Source organism: Eleutherodactylus coqui, chromosome 10, assembly GCF_035609145.1.
Source record: "Eleutherodactylus coqui strain aEleCoq1 chromosome 10, aEleCoq1.hap1, whole genome shotgun sequence".
NCBI lineage: Eukaryota > Metazoa > Chordata > Amphibia > Anura > Eleutherodactylidae > Eleutherodactylus > Eleutherodactylus coqui.
In genome coordinates this window covers 19,199,353-19,216,182 of record NC_089846.1, presented here as the reverse complement: position 1 = coordinate 19,216,182, position 16,830 = coordinate 19,199,353, and the positions used below count along the sequence as shown (strand labels likewise).

At 48.5% G+C, this 16,830-nt stretch overlaps 1 protein-coding gene across 1 annotated transcript in view; it reads left to right on the top strand.

Moving 5' to 3' along the window:
• Positions 1-16,830, top strand: part of PLXNA3 (plexin A3) — a 122,641-nt gene that overhangs the window by 34,669 nt on the left and 71,142 nt on the right. Inside the window, exons 3-4 of the mRNA XM_066580458.1 lie at positions 2,980-3,162; positions 14,732-14,860. Of these exons, the coding sequence (XP_066436555.1) occupies positions 2,980-3,162; positions 14,732-14,860 (312 nt within the window). The remainder of the gene's footprint in view (positions 1-2,979; positions 3,163-14,731; positions 14,861-16,830) is intronic.

Here is a 16,830-nt window from a genome sequence, read left to right as displayed (position 1 = left end):
AATATGTGGGGTTTTTTTTGTCATGTGACCCACCATAAGGCTGGTTGCACACGGGCAGATTTGAATTGTGGGATCCGCGATCGTCACCCGTGCGGACGATCTGCTGTATTCCGCACACATTGAAAGAATAGAACATGAGCGGATAATAATCCGCAAGTGGATTTAAAATCGCAGCATGTTCTATTTTTCAGAGGGATCCGCACGGACGGCTTCCGTTGAAGTCTATGGAAGCCGTCCAACCTTGTGGATAGGCCGCGGCTACACGTACTGCACATGACCGACGGCGAGCTGCAGCACAGGAGAAAGCAGGGTCGCCGGCATAAACGTCATGTGACCCCTGATGTTCAGCTCACACTGGGCGGGTATCTAATAGGTGACTAGTAATTAGCGAGGAGCAGTACTCGCACATACCCCTACCTGCAGTGTCCTCGGGGTCTGTGGAGAAGCAGCTCTTATATTTTCGCCCCGTCTCCTCTGTCTGGTGGTTTTCTTCTCCGGTTGGCTTTAGTTGTGTGTTTTCTCTAACGGCTCTTGTTAATAAATGTATCTGCTATTACGCTTCCGTTCCCGATTTTGGAGGTGGAAATGCAATCGTCACTTCATCTCCCATTGATTTCACTGGAGTGAAGCCAGCTTGGGCACTTCTGCTTCCTTCTCCCATGACGCACATCCGGCCCACGGCACTAACAGTTGACCGGGCGATCAAGTGATCACCAGGGGTCCTGTGCAGTGGGTCCCCAACGATTAAACGATGGATGACCTATCCTGAGAAGAGGCCATCCATAGGTGCCAGAGCAGTGGTTCGTGAATCCCCCCAATGTGTGGTGGGGTGATTCTGACCAAGGCCTTTAAGGGATTTTAAAAGAAAAAGCCTAGATTGGCCATCAATGTGTGATCATGTGGTACAGACGCCCAATGATCAGCCGTACAAGGGAGCACCGCTCCAGTGGGCATTCCCACTCTTGAGTTTTCATCCTGGCACAGCGGTGGGTCTTCATGTTCATCTGTGCCTGGCACTACCACTTAGCCTCACGCAAATAGACTTAATCAGAACTTGTTCCTTTACTGCCGGGCATGAGTAAAATGCCCTATACCATGTATGCCCTGTTAGGTGCCCACCGGACCAGACCAGTGTGCATAAAGGCAGGAAGGACTCTAGTGACAACTACGCGGAGTCTCTTCTCTCTCGGAGCTCTTTGTCAGTAGGGTGGAGTTATGGGCGCCGTCCGTCCACCTGCTCATGGCAGCCAACGACTGCACGGCACTATGGGTAATCGCCCCGTGTTATAGAGCCCTTATATAGTAAAGAATTCTGAAAAGCGAAAAATGTAATAACATTTCATAGCGAGACTGTAACTGTATCCACGTGTCCCGCGCGATTGATGGGGAGAAAATAACAGCAAATGCATTCATCAGAAGTTCTACAGCTTGGCGCCGTGCCCTTTCAGTAGATGCCAATCCCACAGCCCAACGTCTAGATGCATCCAAGCCCTTTGGGCAAGAATCCCGCACAAGACACATGCACTGTATTCTGCAGCTCGCGGAGGCGGAGGAAGCCGGGCTTGGAGGGTCATTATAGAGTTTGGTAATGTTCAGCTCCCTCCATTGTTCTCTGGTGGCTCCCGACCTGTTGTCAGTCCCTACATGGAAATACAACGTGCCACGATGCCAGAGGATGACTGCTATGGTATATAGGGGCTACCTAGAAGAGCTTAGTGCTTGCCAGTTATCGGGCTCTATGAACAACGTCTCGTCGCCACAGGAATAAAAATCTAAAGCGTTTCACATGCTGCACAACGGATTAGAGCTGCAGTTTGTGCTTCAGAGCTGCTCTTCGTATTATAAATGACATTACAGCATATAGTTACCTATACCTGTACCCTCCTATCTTCTGCGCCTTAAAGGGGTTCTACCAAGAGCTGCCACCGGGGAGCAGTAAATCTATCCATAGAATTGGTGATAAAAATCTGATGAGTGGGGGTCTCACAGCTGGGACCTCCACTGATTCTGAGAACAGGAGTCCGCTGCCCACCTCTCCTCATGGCAGCGAGGAGGAGACTGAATGGAGCGGTGGTCGAGCATGTGCGGAGCCGCACCATTCAATCGCCTCACTGCAGAGTGTGTGTTGAGGATATGAGGGGGACACAGGACCCCCAAGTTATACCCTATCCATAGGGCCTCCTGCAACCGCAGCATGCCAAGCGTCATTTTGGAATATGCTGGGCCACGCGCATCGGCCTTCCCTTCCCCCCACTCTCTCCGTTTTTTCTTTCTGGTGGAAGCCTGCTGACTATGTCTGGCTTCCCGATGTATGTTGGCTAACGAGCGGAGAAGGTGATGGGTGAGCGGAGTGTTAGCAGACTGGCCTGTATCTAACTTGGGTAACCACCCCTGTTGGATCGGCGTTGGCGTCCGTATCGATCGTCTCGCCGCTTTCCCACCCAAGTAAGAAACGGCTGAGTGGGTTTTTTAGCTCCTTATGGGCAGAAGACGATTCAAGGATATTTATAGGTGATGTTTTTGATTTTAGGGAGAACGGCTCTATAAACTTGAAGAAGTATTACCTATAAAAACCGCGGCGTTCATTAGGAAAATGTGTGCCTTAATGGGAATGACGCACACCGCGCTGTAAATCATGGCGGGCACGAGTCACCTTGGCTCGCGGCTGCGTCCTTTATAGGAAATGATCAGCGACGGCTGTACGAATCGCTCATTCACTTCTCGTTTTATGTTCTTCAATACTTACTAATGCATTGGCCTGCAGGCGGGGGAACTACAACTCCCAGCATCCCCTACTGCTGTGATTTCCTCCTTCTGCACCTGATTCGTCCTGCTGTTTTGTGTCTCTAGCACGGAGCTGATTTTGTTCGCTGCTCCTTTTCTTTGGCCGTATGTCAGGCCGTGGGTTGGGTACCATCTTTGGCGCGGGTGGCGATTTTCTCATTTGTCGTTTAACTGCTTTTCCTTTTTTCTTTCCAGCCTATGCCTATTAATGATGCCTTCTGTGGTCTGGCCTTAAATCAACCCATTGGGGGTCTGAAGGTGATCGAGGGACTTCCGCTCTTCGAGGATAAAGCGGATGGCATGGCTAGTGTTGCTGCTTACAGCTACAATGGGGATTCTGTGGTTTTCGTGGGCACCCGAGCTGGCACACTGAAAAAGGTGAGTGCTTCTGGCGGGTAGAGGCAGAAAAGATGGACGCCTGGAAGTGGCTAAGGGCCCTTTTGCATGGACCGATTTATTCATTCACTATCATTCGTCATTCGGTTTCATCTATGAACAATGGCCTAGTCCCTGTGAATATGGCGGGCAGCTAGAAGTGCTCTCACAGGAGGGATTACCCCCGAGACGACTGGCAGGGGCTTTAGTGCCCGAGAATCATCCCATGTAAAAGGGTTTTACGGGCGGCTTTACATGGGACAACTATTGGCTGAATGGTCGCTGGAGCGTATGAAGGGCTGTTCGCCCACTTTTACACAGCGGTGGTTGTTCACGCGTTCAATTTTGCAGTCAGTGAACAAATTGTTGGCAGCGTTTAAACAGGCTGAAATATTAACTAGTTAGGGGCCGTGAGGGTCTTTGGTGGGCATGAGTTCCCAACGCACCCTCATTGGTTCATTGAGAACACAAACACAGGCGAGCAGTCTGCGAGTGAACACCGAGCATTCTGCCAAAGGCTAAACCAGCCGGAGGCCGCAGTGCAGGGTTCTTACGAAGACCATCAGGGACCAATGAAGGATGAGCTGAAGGGCAAAATGTTAAAAAAAAAAAAAAAGTAGGAACCAATCGGCGTTCAGTGGGAGGGGCACGCTGAACCAGTGCGCACCTCCCTGCAAAGTTGTTGGCTTAGTTGTTGAAAGACAAAAATAACTTGTTTACACCAGACGATAATTAAACAACTGGTGACTATTTTAGGTGAGCTGAAACAAAGCGACTAGTGAACACATTTTTGCTCGTCATGTTGTTAGTGACCGTATGTACACAGAATATCTGTCACATTCACTCTATGGAGCGACTATCCTTATGATGGTTGTCCTGCGTTAAGTCACACTTACTCTATTCAGACGAAGGGCCCCTGTACACATTAGACCTCAGTCGCCCCCGACGGTCGGGCAGGATGACCCTCTGAAGTGTACGGGAGCAACTCAACTTTTCCCTGACAGAGGATGTTCATGGAAAAGGATAAGAGATTTTGAATTTCAACGCCCCATCCTATTGTTCCCCAGGAGATAAGCCAGAGCTACCTGGCTGTGGCTTACCTCCCTAAACACATGAATGCTCCACTGAACCGAATAGTCATGTGTTTGGGGCAGCCAGGGGAAACCTCTGCTGTGCTGCGATCGTTTATTGACGTGTTGAATGTGTATGGGCGGTAGAAGTCTATGTAATGTAGTACACGACTGGTCCTTCCGGTCAGAGACCCTCCTTTTTTTTTCTAAACTGGGCAATGCCTTTACGAGGTTTTGCATGCAAATACTATTGATGGCCTATCTTCAGGATAAGTCATCAATAGTTGACTGGCTGGGGTCTGCCGCTTAGGACCCCCGGTTGATCAGCTGATTAGGCACCCGCTGTTGGAGCCACAATACATAGGAACACGGGTCAGACCCGTGTAGTGACCGGTGCTCATAATGGCCGGTGCCAGGACTCATTATAATCAGTGACAGCTGCGATTGTAATTACAAGCACCGGCCACTACACGGGTCAGAGCCAACTGTTTCCGCTCGGACCTCTGTTCCTGTGTATTGCGGCGCCGTCAGCGTGTGCCTGATCAGCTGAGCAGTAGACCCCAGCCAGTCAACTATTGATGACCCATTTGTATTGAAAACCCCTTTAAATTATTTCACTGGCATATGTTGGAGTGGTAAATCACTTTTTTTTTTTAGGGTGGGCGGTGGCTGGAGCGTTGCCTATTCCCATTCTCTCTCCTCGAATAACCCCGGTACCAGTTGTGCCACCTCAGGGTGGTGCCGCCGGCTGGTGATGTGGTGCAGAATAGTAGATGTCCCCTTTGCATTGCATTGGTGCATTCAGCTGTGCGTTTTTTATGTGACCTTAATTGGTCCGCCTTCTGTTTTTGTGTGTGTGTGTGTGTGTGTGTGTGTGTGTGTGTGTGTGTGTGTGTGTGTGTGGGGGGGGGGGGGGGTTGGGGTTCAAAAAATGCAGTGAATACAGATACAACACGGACGTTAAAAACGCGCAGACATACACGCAACGAATCGCATATGCCCGTGTGCATATGAGGCCTTAGGCTGTAGCGTGCGAGCGGGATGAGGAAGACATCTGGTCCAGAACGGCAGGGAAGAACACTCAGGGTTTTGGCACATAGTATAACTGACGCGTTTTATAGATCGGCCTTCACCTCGACTGGGGGAAAGGACAGAGAATTCATCACGTAGCGCTATAAATCCTCGCTGCCATCCAGATAATTAGTCGAGAGCTTTCTGTGCCCAGATCTCGTCACTTCTTATTGTTCCTGTAATCAGGCCGCTCTAAGCCGCGGCCATTATCGTATAGGCACATGTATATATAATTCTGTTTACACAGCGGCCCTTTATTCCACGGCGCTCGTATTTCAGTATAATTTACGCACTTGACCCGTTCATTATATCCAGGCTTCCGTGCGTGCAGCGACTCATTGTAAAGCGGCGTACCGTTCACGCCCCGTCCTCTAGTACCACCAAACTGGAGACCCCTTATGTCTACAGGAACAATAGTAAATAATACAGTGGAAGGTTAATATTGGGTTAAAGTCATGAACGTTTAATGGTCTTGGCAGGGATACAAACTTTGGAGAACCATAAATTAAAGGCGAGCACCACTGCAGTGACTACAGTCACAGAGATTAATTAGTATCACATACCTATGCAGACTGTGTGGGTTTGGCTTCTCCAGGCTCCCTCCATGCCGGAGCGTTGTGCTTCAGCACTTGACTTCCTGTCTGGGTGACTACCGTCCCATCTACATCAGCGGTCACAGGAAGTTGTAATAATGAATTGTTGTCATGTCTCTCCTATTCATGACAAAGGGGGAAAGATGCAGGGAAGACAACCAGGTGCCTCCTGTGCCCGTAGGACAGCGCGGAATATTTGGAAAAGGTCTTTTTATACCCTTGGCATTCACATTGTGGGAGGAGACTGGAACCTAGATATAGGAGCTGGTCTCCCGTTACATGGTCTCCTTCACCTAGCATTTGTAATTCTATGGTTAGGTATTCTTGGAGACTTTGTCTTCAGACTTGAGTCGGTGCCATCAGTTAGCGCTAAGGGGTCTTCCAAATCTTTGATTTTTTTTTATGAGTATGGCATAAAATCCCTATAGATGTAAGGTGCCGCCTATAGTGCCAGCCTTAGGTTAGATGACGTACTCTATGGAATTTTTCTTTTTGGTGCCGCCTTTCATAAGAAGGGGAAAAAAACTAAATATATTGTGCCGATAGGCAGTCTGCTTCTAGAGAAAGCGGCGAGATGGCACCCACCCCAGAACTCAGTAGATACTGTACCGGAACCAAGCCCACAATATAGATATAGCATCAAAAACAAGCTCCGTACATAGATACAGTACCAGAACCTAGTTGATAACATAAATACAGCACCAGAACCAAGCTCATACTATAAATACGGCATGAACCAACCTCAGAACATAGATACCGCACCATAATAAGGCTCAGTAGATTGATACAGCACTAAAAGTCAACTGTATCAGACTGTGTAGGGATACCCCCAGTTGTCAATTTATTCATACATTTCCAGGGGGAATTACGGAGGAATGGCAAGTTCTAAGAAAAAAGAATTGTTAATGGAGAATAAGATGATTTCATGTAGATTTCGTCACAGATTTTGCTGCTGATCTGCACCAAATTGACAACAAAATCTGCAGCAAATCGGTACTGTGTGAATGTACCCCAGAAGTAGTTACTAAGACAGACTCGGTAGGAGAAGCGACAGACCCTCTTTAGGCTGGGACTTAACTACCAAAAAAGTTGTCCCCTCGAATTCCTTTATGCATCGCCCTTAAAGGGGTTTTCTGACATTAAAGATGATTATCTCCTATCCACTGGATAGGGAATAAATGTCTGCTGGGGGTCTGACTGCTGGGACCCCCAGCCATCCTGAATGCCCCATGTGAATGCATTTCTATATGAAGGAGGGAGATTGCTGACTGTATCAATCTCCTCCTGTCCCATAGAAGTGAATGGAGTGAGGGTCGAGCATGTGACCACCACCGCCATTCTCTGGATCACTGGGGGTCCCGGCAATCCTGCGGACGGGGAAATAAATGCTATAATCTGTAGAAATCCCCGTCCGTCGTCGGCTGGTTGTTCCTCGTGTTCGCAGGTTGTCGGTGGTAAGTCGGTCCCAGTGAACCCTGCAGTAGTACATATGTTTCCTATACTGCTTTGTTGGTGCGCCGCTCGCTCCGTGATCCCTACTAAATCAGGTACATTTTTCCTGGGGTTTGATAGACGAGTATGCGGTTATGGAGCTCAGCTCTGAGGGCAGCCGGCCCGAGGGAGGGAGAGGCGCAGCCTTCAGCTTTTTCATAAAACGGTGTGAAATCTGAGTCGGCGGCGCACAATCCTTCGCAGCTGGAATCCATTAGCACACTCCTGTTTTACACATTTCTTTTTGGTCCTGCACATATTTATGTCTCCGGCACATCAACATGCTTTTCTCTTTGGCTTTCAGTCGCCGCCTCCCCCACCACCACCTTCCCAGATCCAATTTTAAAGGAGCGGTCCTGTCCGACTCTGCGCTGGCCCTTTAATATTCTGGGGGGGGGGGGGCTCTGACTTACGGTCCTTATACACAGGCCGAGTATCCGTGCAAAGGCTTCCTCCGAACGCTCGTTCGCCCGACAACTGGGATATGTAAAGGGGATAACGAACGGGCAAACTCATTTGTAGGCGGATTGGCTTGTTTATAACGAGCATGATAACCCCCCATGGTAACCCCCCATGGTAACCCCTTCGTTACTGCCTACTGTAAATTTACATTTAGCGACTATCAGATGTAACTCGCTAGCTCTGATTGTGGCAGTTAACTGTTTAGATGCCGTGGTCAGAGCTGGTCACCCATCTCCGCCGTCAGCGGCTGCCGGGCATAGACTCCTACCAAGCCCTGCCAAAGCAGTCGTCATTTGATTGCTTGCACTATATATATATATATATATATTAGTGCAAGCAATCAAATGACGACTGAATAAAAGTGTAAAAAAGATTTAATAAAGTTTAACAGTAAAAAAAAAAACTAAAAAAACTTTAATATCTTCAAGTTTTAAAAAATCTCCCTTTTCCCATATTCCCTTTAAAAAAAAGTAAACTATTAAAACCTCCCACATTTTGGGTATCGCCGTGTTTGTAAAAGTTCAAACTATATAAAATATCACAATACTAATTTTGCATGTTAAGAAAAAGCAAAAATGGAATGCCAGAATTGCTTTGTTTGTTTTTTGGGGTTTTTTTGTATTCCAACTCCCAAAAATTTGCATAAAGTTTTCTGTTTCCCAAAATGGTACTAAAAAAAACTATTTGCTCTACTAAAAAAAACTGGTTTTCACACGGCGCGATCGACTATTGATGGTGTATCCTCAATAGTTGATTGACTGCGGTCCGCCGCTGGGGACCCCAGCCGATTAGCTGATTAGTCGCATGCTGACAGCTCCACAAATACATAGGGCTCAGGCTGCATTCCCACGAACGTATATCGGCTCGGTTTTCACGCCGAGCCGATATACGTCGTCCTCATCTGCAGGGGGGGGGGGGGAGGTGGAAGAGCCAGGAGCAGGAACTGAGCTCCCGCCCCCTCTTTGCCTCCTCTCCGCCCCTCTGCACTATTTGCAAAGGGGAGAGGAGGAACGGGGCGGGGCTAATTCGTGGGAACTTAGCCCCACCCCGTCCAGCCTCCTTTCATTGCAAATAGTGCAGAGGGGCAGAGAGGGGGCGGGAGCTCAGTTCCTGCTCCTGGCTCTTCCATCCTCCCCCCCCCCCCCCCCCCCTCCCCTGCACACGAGGACAACATATATCGGCTCGGCGTGAAAACCGAGCTGATATACGTTCATGTGAATGCACCCTTAGAGTGGAAGCTGCTGCTCCAACCCCTGTGTAGTGGCCGGGGCTTGTAATTGCATGTGCCGCTCCTATGGAGTTCAATGAGACCTAAGCCTGCAGTTCCAAGTGCTGTCCACTACATCGGGGTTGGAGCAGCGACTTCCGCTCCCACTCCTGTGTATTTGTGGCGCTGTTAGCGGGCGCCTGATTAGCTGAGGTTACATCGTTAATAGCATTTTCCCTGGAATACCCCATATATGACATCTGTATGTAAGACTCTGTGCACACGGCGGATGCAATGTGGAATCTGCATCAAAAACTTCCATTCGAAACCAGAACCTTTGATCCTTTTAGCAAAGTCTCTTTTGTCCGACAGTTAGACAAAAGTTTCAGACACAGCCGACCTCGTTCCCGCTGACGAGTCCGCCATCCGTCCGTTAAAATGATAGTTCGTTATTAAATTTCGTCTGATGACAATCGTTTTGGTTGAAATCATCCATTTTCATCAGCTTGAGTCTACTGTGTGTGGGCAGCTCTAGAGGAGGCTCTGTGGTCAGCCTTGGCAGTGAGATCAGCGGTGGTCATCGCTGCTGCTCTCCCCATTCTTCTATCTGGTTAATGCATCCCATGTGTGATTTGCCTTGCTGCATTCATTACTCGCGTCTTTCCGTACCGCGCCCGTGGAACGCGCGGTGTTTGCTTTGGGATATCATTTACATTTGCTGCGCCGGTTGCAGTGGATATAATTATCATTAACCAGTGATTAGCTTTGTGGTGTATCCCAGTGCAACAAATCACAGCTGCCGCCTAGGAAACGGGTAAAAATAGGACAGAAAGAATAAATTACTATTATGTACTAGACAAGGCAGAAGTTCAAGAGCCGCACTTACAAAGGATCTGTCGCCTCTCCGGGTGCGTCTGCTTCACCAAATACTTGTAGTCCCCGTAAAATGGTGTTCTGGAGCAACTTTTCTCAGAACTCTGTATTGTCGTTACTCCATTGTTCCTCCTGGAAATTTATGAATAAATTGACAACTGAGTGTTAGTATTACCCTAGGCAAAGGGGCGTGTCTAACTTTACCAGCGCTGATTGTCAGACTGTATACGGGATACATGGGAGCGTTTATCACCGTCCCCGCTGGTTATCCTGTCTTGAAGGGCCCTTAATAGGAGTCTCTGAGTATTCAGGGCTACATGTTCTGTCCAAGTATGAAAGAGGGTTTTTTTTTTCCTAAAGAAGGGCGCCACCCAGTGTGCTGGCTGTACGTAGTACTGCAGTCACTTGAATGGGGCTTGCATGCAGTTAATTTACCAACAGGGCCAATAACCCTGGAAGCTGGTCAGTCAGGTGTGATCCCGCGGTCCCAGCGCTGCAGCTCTGTGGTGCCGGCCCCGTGAATATCATTATCATTCTCCTCCATATAAACATCAAGCACATAAATAATGGATGAGGAATACTAAGGTAATTAACGACAAGCACATTAGACAATGTATTATTCACAACCCTTAAGCTGCTTCAGAGTAATATATAAATGGATGATTTAAAGGGGATTGTGGATTATTCACTTAAAGGGAATCTGCCATTAGGGTAAGACCCTTTTAAGTTGGGGCATCAATAAGCCAAAAGAGTGCGGACTATAAATGCATCCTTAAAGTGCCAGTCCATGACGTGTAATACAAGCCAGGTAGAGATGCGAGAGGGCTCGTACATCACCACGCCCTTTCCGGGAACAAAGAAGCGCCCTTTTTGAACACCCCCCAATTCATTCGTGGGTACATTCATATGATAATGGAGGTAACAGAATGAGAATATTAAACCTCTCTGGAGGACTGCAGGCATTGGATTAGCTGCAATACTCTGTTTTTCCTTTGGAGGCACTGCAGGGAAATGAGCATGTAGCAAAGGCTTCAAAAAGCATATCATGGACACTCTGTATGAGACAAGGTTTCCCAAACTAGACAATCCCTTTAAATTGCTTCATTTTAACATATTTTCACGCTCCGTGGCCATTTACTGAACAGTGATCTCTGCTGTGTCAGTGATCGCTGGGACGGCTGCCAGATGCTGCTGTGTCTGATAATCGTCCCGTGTAAAAGCACCCCAAGGCCTTATTCGCATAGGTGTGCCCATGTAAAGAAAACGAGCAGCACACGGATGCGGCCCATATGCTTCCCGATGATCACGGAATATTGCATATTCTATTTTCATCCGTGAAAACGGACCACAAGAGGACACTTTTCTTTTTTTTTTCCCCCCTTCTCACGTGGACCATTGGCTATTACGGGTCCTTACGTGAAATCCGCCCGTGTGAATAAGCCCCGAGGTGTGTTCGTCCTCGCTGATTGCGACTGTAGATCACAGAAGCCGCAGGAATCCTCATTTCCATAGAGAAATAAATATTTATGGGACGGAATAAGGAGATCGCAGGCGGGATCTTAACTCTTCCTGCCCCAGATATTGTAGCGAGCGTCTCATCGCGTCTGGTTATTGTCACCTCGCTGCCTCTTTATTGCTTTTAATAATCTCTATTAAGTCTTAGGGGCCTTAATTGGTTCGGAGGCCGGGGGCCCTAAGGGTGTAATCTTGCAGTCTACACCTTCAACTATATATAGGATTAATTATAGTGTGTGAGAACATTGTTTGTACCCGTGTGATGTGTTTGTGTAAGCTGTAATTACACCCTGCGGATGATGTATACCGCTCGAGCCTCCTGGGAGGTGTAGTCCTCCAAGCCTTCCAAGGAATGAGGAGGACTCTTGAAGGCTTTGTCATGTGCAGCTCACCGGTTGGTTGGCCGGCCGCGCTGCCGTTTTTGCTATAATTGAGCATTTTTTAGCGGTTTCGACCGGTCTATTCAATTACTGTCTGCAATAAAAGTAAATCCTTTCTCCGAGCCGAAAGATCTGCTTCAGAGATATTAATTATTTTGTTGCAGAGTTATTGGAAGGCGGCTTTTAAGCCGGTGTGGTTAAATAGCGGTGCGGCGTCCCCCTCGCAGGTAGAGGAATCGCTGGCTTACTCGCAGTCTTATTAAAGGCACGTGCGGACATTTGTCAGCTGTCAGTACAAGATGTTGCCCCTCACAACCTCCCGCTTTCCGCTTCTCGTCTGGTAACATCTTTTTCTGTTTTACTTGCCATAATAATTTAGTAAATTCTTTAAAAAAAATACAAAAAGTGAAAATAAAATTAGAAATTAGAAAAAAGGAGCTACCGTGACTAAAGCTACGTGCATTCATATGAATGGACAGAGCTGTAGTACCAGACACAGCCTATAGACAAGAGTGGCGCTGTTTCGAAATCCGGGGTGGACAGACCCTATTTTTGAACTTTCTGCCTACAAATGTCTTAGTTCCCTCGTCTGTTCTCATCTGTTTTTTTGCGATTGTACTTTCTCTCCTCCCCAAGCCCCCCCCCCCCCCCCCCCCCCCCCCCCCCCCCCCCCCGTCTTCCTCCCCCCTCCGAGCCGCCATCGTTCTCTTCTCCAGTGCCAGGCTTAATATTTCATGCTAATTCTTCTCCTGGATAGAAGATTACTGGCACGTTGTTATGGATGAAATAATTGTTTGGAGAGCAGAACTCCACACTTAACACTAAGCTGTCAGACTTGAGGACCGCGGCCCGGCACTGTGTGATATCAGGCGGGACTATACGGGTTTATACAGACTGGGCAGTGGTATGGGCGGTATATACCGGGCATCACTCTGGGCATGCAGTTGGGACTTTGCAACGTGGGACCTTCAGACTTGGATACTACTTGGGCTGTAAGCTACTTGACTAGGCACCTCATGGCGCTTGGGCTACTGTCTTGGGACTGCTTAGGCTACTTTGTCTACTGCGTGGGCCACGGGTGTCTGGGTGCTATATGGCACTTGGACTACTTTGCCTTTGTACTGCTTGGAGTGTGGGGGATTCTCGTTAGCCACATACAACACATGGCCACATAGTATGCTGACCACCAGCTTGTAGGGGGGCACCAAGCTGGTATAGGTTGGGGTTGATTGCCAGATGACCACCTTCCCCCGTGCAGCAGCATGAGCTACATGAATCATCCTCCTCCTGGCTCTGTATTCCCCTTCCGATGTTCACAATTGCTTGGTTCTGGTGCTGTATTTATGAACCAAGCTTTGTTCTGGTGCAGTTTTTGTTGTCATGCGGGCGTGCAATTCACTGCGTATTACGCATGCAAAACCGCCCGTGGACATTAGCCCGTATACACGGTATTGCAGGGCCGACTATGTGGACTAAGCACTTTTGGGGGAGGCTGGCTTACGGCTACGCCCTTCACTAGCTGCCCAAGGCTAATGGGTTCTTGTATCTGCACGCTACTTGGTGCTTCCGACTTCCCAGGTCGCACATGAGGGGTGAGGGCCGTACAGAATGTGCGCAGTCCTGGCACGTGGTCCGCTTCTAGTGCAGCCATCATGGTGAGCGGCTAGACCAGGCGGGATGCTTCACATGTGCTTCTAACGAGCAGATTGTAAGAATTACCCTTTAATTGTTCTCTAACAGATGTTATTAAATAGATTTGGAAGAAGGCAGCGGCTTTGAGAAGAGGTCATGGCGATGTGTTTACAAGGTAGTGAGCCGCTAGCGTAGGAGGAGGGGTCACGCTTATACAGGGTGGGCCACGGAATAGTAGACCACCTCTGATCCCGGCACCACACTCTTATGGCAATATGTGTCTGTTGCCCATAGCAACTAATCACGACGCAGCTTTCATTTTACCTCAGCAGTATAAGAAATGGCAACCAATCACAGCGCAGTTTTCATTTTACCTCAGCAGTATAAGGAATGGCAGCCAATCACAGTGCAGCTTTCATTTTACCTCAGCAGTTTAAGGAATGGCAACCAATCACGGTGCAGCTTTCATTTTACCTCAGCAGTTTAAGGAATGGCAACCAATCACGACGCAGCTTTCATTTTACCTCAGCAGTATAAGAAATGGCAACCAATCACAGCGCAGTTTTCATTTTACCTCAGCAGTATAAGAAATGGCAGCCAATCACGGCGCAGCTTTCATTTTACCTCAGTGGTATAAGAAATGGAAACCAATCATGGCGCAGCTTTCATTTCACCTCAGTGGTTTAAGAAATGGCAACCAATCATGTTGCAGCTTTCATTTTGCCTCAGCAGTATAAGAAATAACAACCAATCACGGCGCAGCTTTCATTTTACCTCAGCGGTATAAGGAATGAAAGCTGAGCTGTGATTGGTTGCTATGGGCAACAGACAGGTTTTCTTGTAGACGGCTGGAGTCTGTGGTGCCAGGATCAGAGGCGGCCTACTTTTCTGTGGCCCACCCGTTGCATCGGACATATCTATAGGTTCCCGTGCCGCGGGTGCGGTTATCTCCGGTCACCGACTATATGTGAACGTTGCACTAATTACAGTCCTGTCCGTTTGTAGCACCAGTAGTCCGAGGCCGGGCATCTCCTCAGCCATCGAGCTCTGCACTGGCGGCCAGCTCCGTCTGCACCCCTTCCCCCATATTGCGGTTTCTACACCCCTGGACCTGTCACTGTCTGTTTCTCAGTGATGGAGACTAATGATGTTTGTCGAGTCTGAGGAGCTGAACATTAGTAGGAACATGGGGGGAGGTCCTCGGATACAATGGCGCTCACACAAAGACCCCAGTGTCCTGCGGGCACTCACCACAAGTGTTTTTTCTTGCCTTGACAGATTCGCGTAGACAGCCCCGCAGATGCCATCTTGTACGACACAGCCGTCGTGGTGCCAGGGAAGCCCATACTGAGGGACATGGTGTTCAGCCCTGACTGGCAGTCGGTGTACATCCTCAGCGAGAAACAGGTGAGCCGAGGAATGGACAAGAAACTATGAAATAAAGGAAACCGCTGCAACGGCATCCATTACTATCACCCCCCTCACAAAATGACATGGCGGCGGCCATGACTGTCTGTCATGCCCATGGCTTCAAGCTGGGGGGCTTGAAAAAAGGATGATGGGATAGAACCGGCCACAGACTGTATGATCTCCCAGATGCAGCTTTAGGCCGGGCTCACACGAGCGTGTCGGTATAGCATATTCTGCACGCGGAATACGCTCTACCATTCTTCCTTAGGCGGCCATGTTGCCGCTCACATGAATTGCACGAAATCTTCTATGTTCCATCTGGGCACATATTACGTGCGTATGAATGCCAAGATAGTCGGTGGCGATTGGCAGCATGCAGCAAGTGCGCAATGTCACTGCGTACTTGCTGCGGTCCACGTGCGTATCTTTCACAGGCGGCACGCCGCGAGATACACTCGTGTAAGCCTGGCCTTAGCGGTAGCGAATCATTAAAGGGGTATTACCATCTCAGCTTCTCATGGCCAAGATGGCAACACCTGGCTACTCTATACCAACCACTTGTCAGAGAGCGCCTTGCGCTTAGTTCAGCGCTGTTTCTGTAGCTCATTGAAGTGAACGGGAGTTATGGGAATGGCGTGGCTCAGCGAGCAACACTGTTTCCGTAATTCGGGGAGTTCTATGTTGTTTCTTTAGCTCCCATTCACTTCAATGAGGGGTATGACAGCAGCTCTGCGCTAAGCACATATGCTTCAACATGGCTGCTTTCTTCCAAAGACAGCGCCACCCTTGTCCATAACGTTGTGTGTGGTATTGCAGCTCAACACCACTGAAGTGAATGGGAGCTGAGCTGCAATACCAGACACAACCCACCGACAAGGGTGGTGCTGTCTTCGGAAGAAAGGAACCATGCTACTCTATCCCTCTCCATCCCCAACTCTATAATGCAAGCAATGCTTGCTTGGTGTAAAGATCCTGATATGGTCGAAAATCCTGCAATTTTTGTAATGGCGGCATAAAAGGGTATATTTTGCCTCCCTTCTGGATGCTGTCGCACGTGAATTCCTGGATCTAGGTGATTTGCATTGTATCTTTGCCCACAAGGTGCTTCTGGTTTCTTTTATTTTTGTGGGATGTTGAAGAGGTTAATCGGTTGTAAACTGTTAGGTCTATCCTTACAAAAGGCCATCAATAGTAGATCAGTGACGGTCAGATCAGCTCTTCACTCCTGCACTGAACTGATTTCTGCAGGGAGCACACAGCTTCGGTCTCACTGCACTGGCCAGACTTGGAACTGCAGGCCATTAATTTCAATAGGAACTTTGCCTGTAATACTGAGCCTGGCCACTGCAGTGTGAACAGGGCTGTCTGCTTCCTGCAGAAACACACTGGCCCAGTGAACAGCTGATCAGCAGAGGTCCTGGGCAGCTAATCAACTACTGATCTGTTCTAAGACTTCGACCTAAATAGTTTACAACTGGACCACCCCTTTAACCATTTCCTATCCAATTTGTATCCTGGTTTTCCTAGGGGGCTCTTTTTCTGCCGTTATAAAACGGCGCCATCTGAGGGCTAAAGCCAGTACTGCATGAGGTGACACATTGGATAGGCTCCGACAGCAGAGAGGCTGGCAATACACAGTAAGAGAACCTGACGGACATCTTCCAACATTGGAGCTGTACAGCCTTAAATCATAATGTCTTCAGAGGTCAGACAGTGGATTGGAAAGGGTTCACGTCATTCCTCATGGCCAATCAACCAGGAGGCATGTACTGGGACTAAAGAGGACCTTTCAACTCCCCAGGTCAGCTGTATAGCTTGGCAGCTGCGGTACTACTGACTGTATTGCAGCTTTTTTTCCCCTTCCCATTGCTTCTCCCACACTTACCTCTAATAGGTTCCGCTCCCAGCACTTTGAATCTGTCAAGTGGGAGGTTTCCTTTGCTTTTTGTCAATCAAGTCCAATGTCG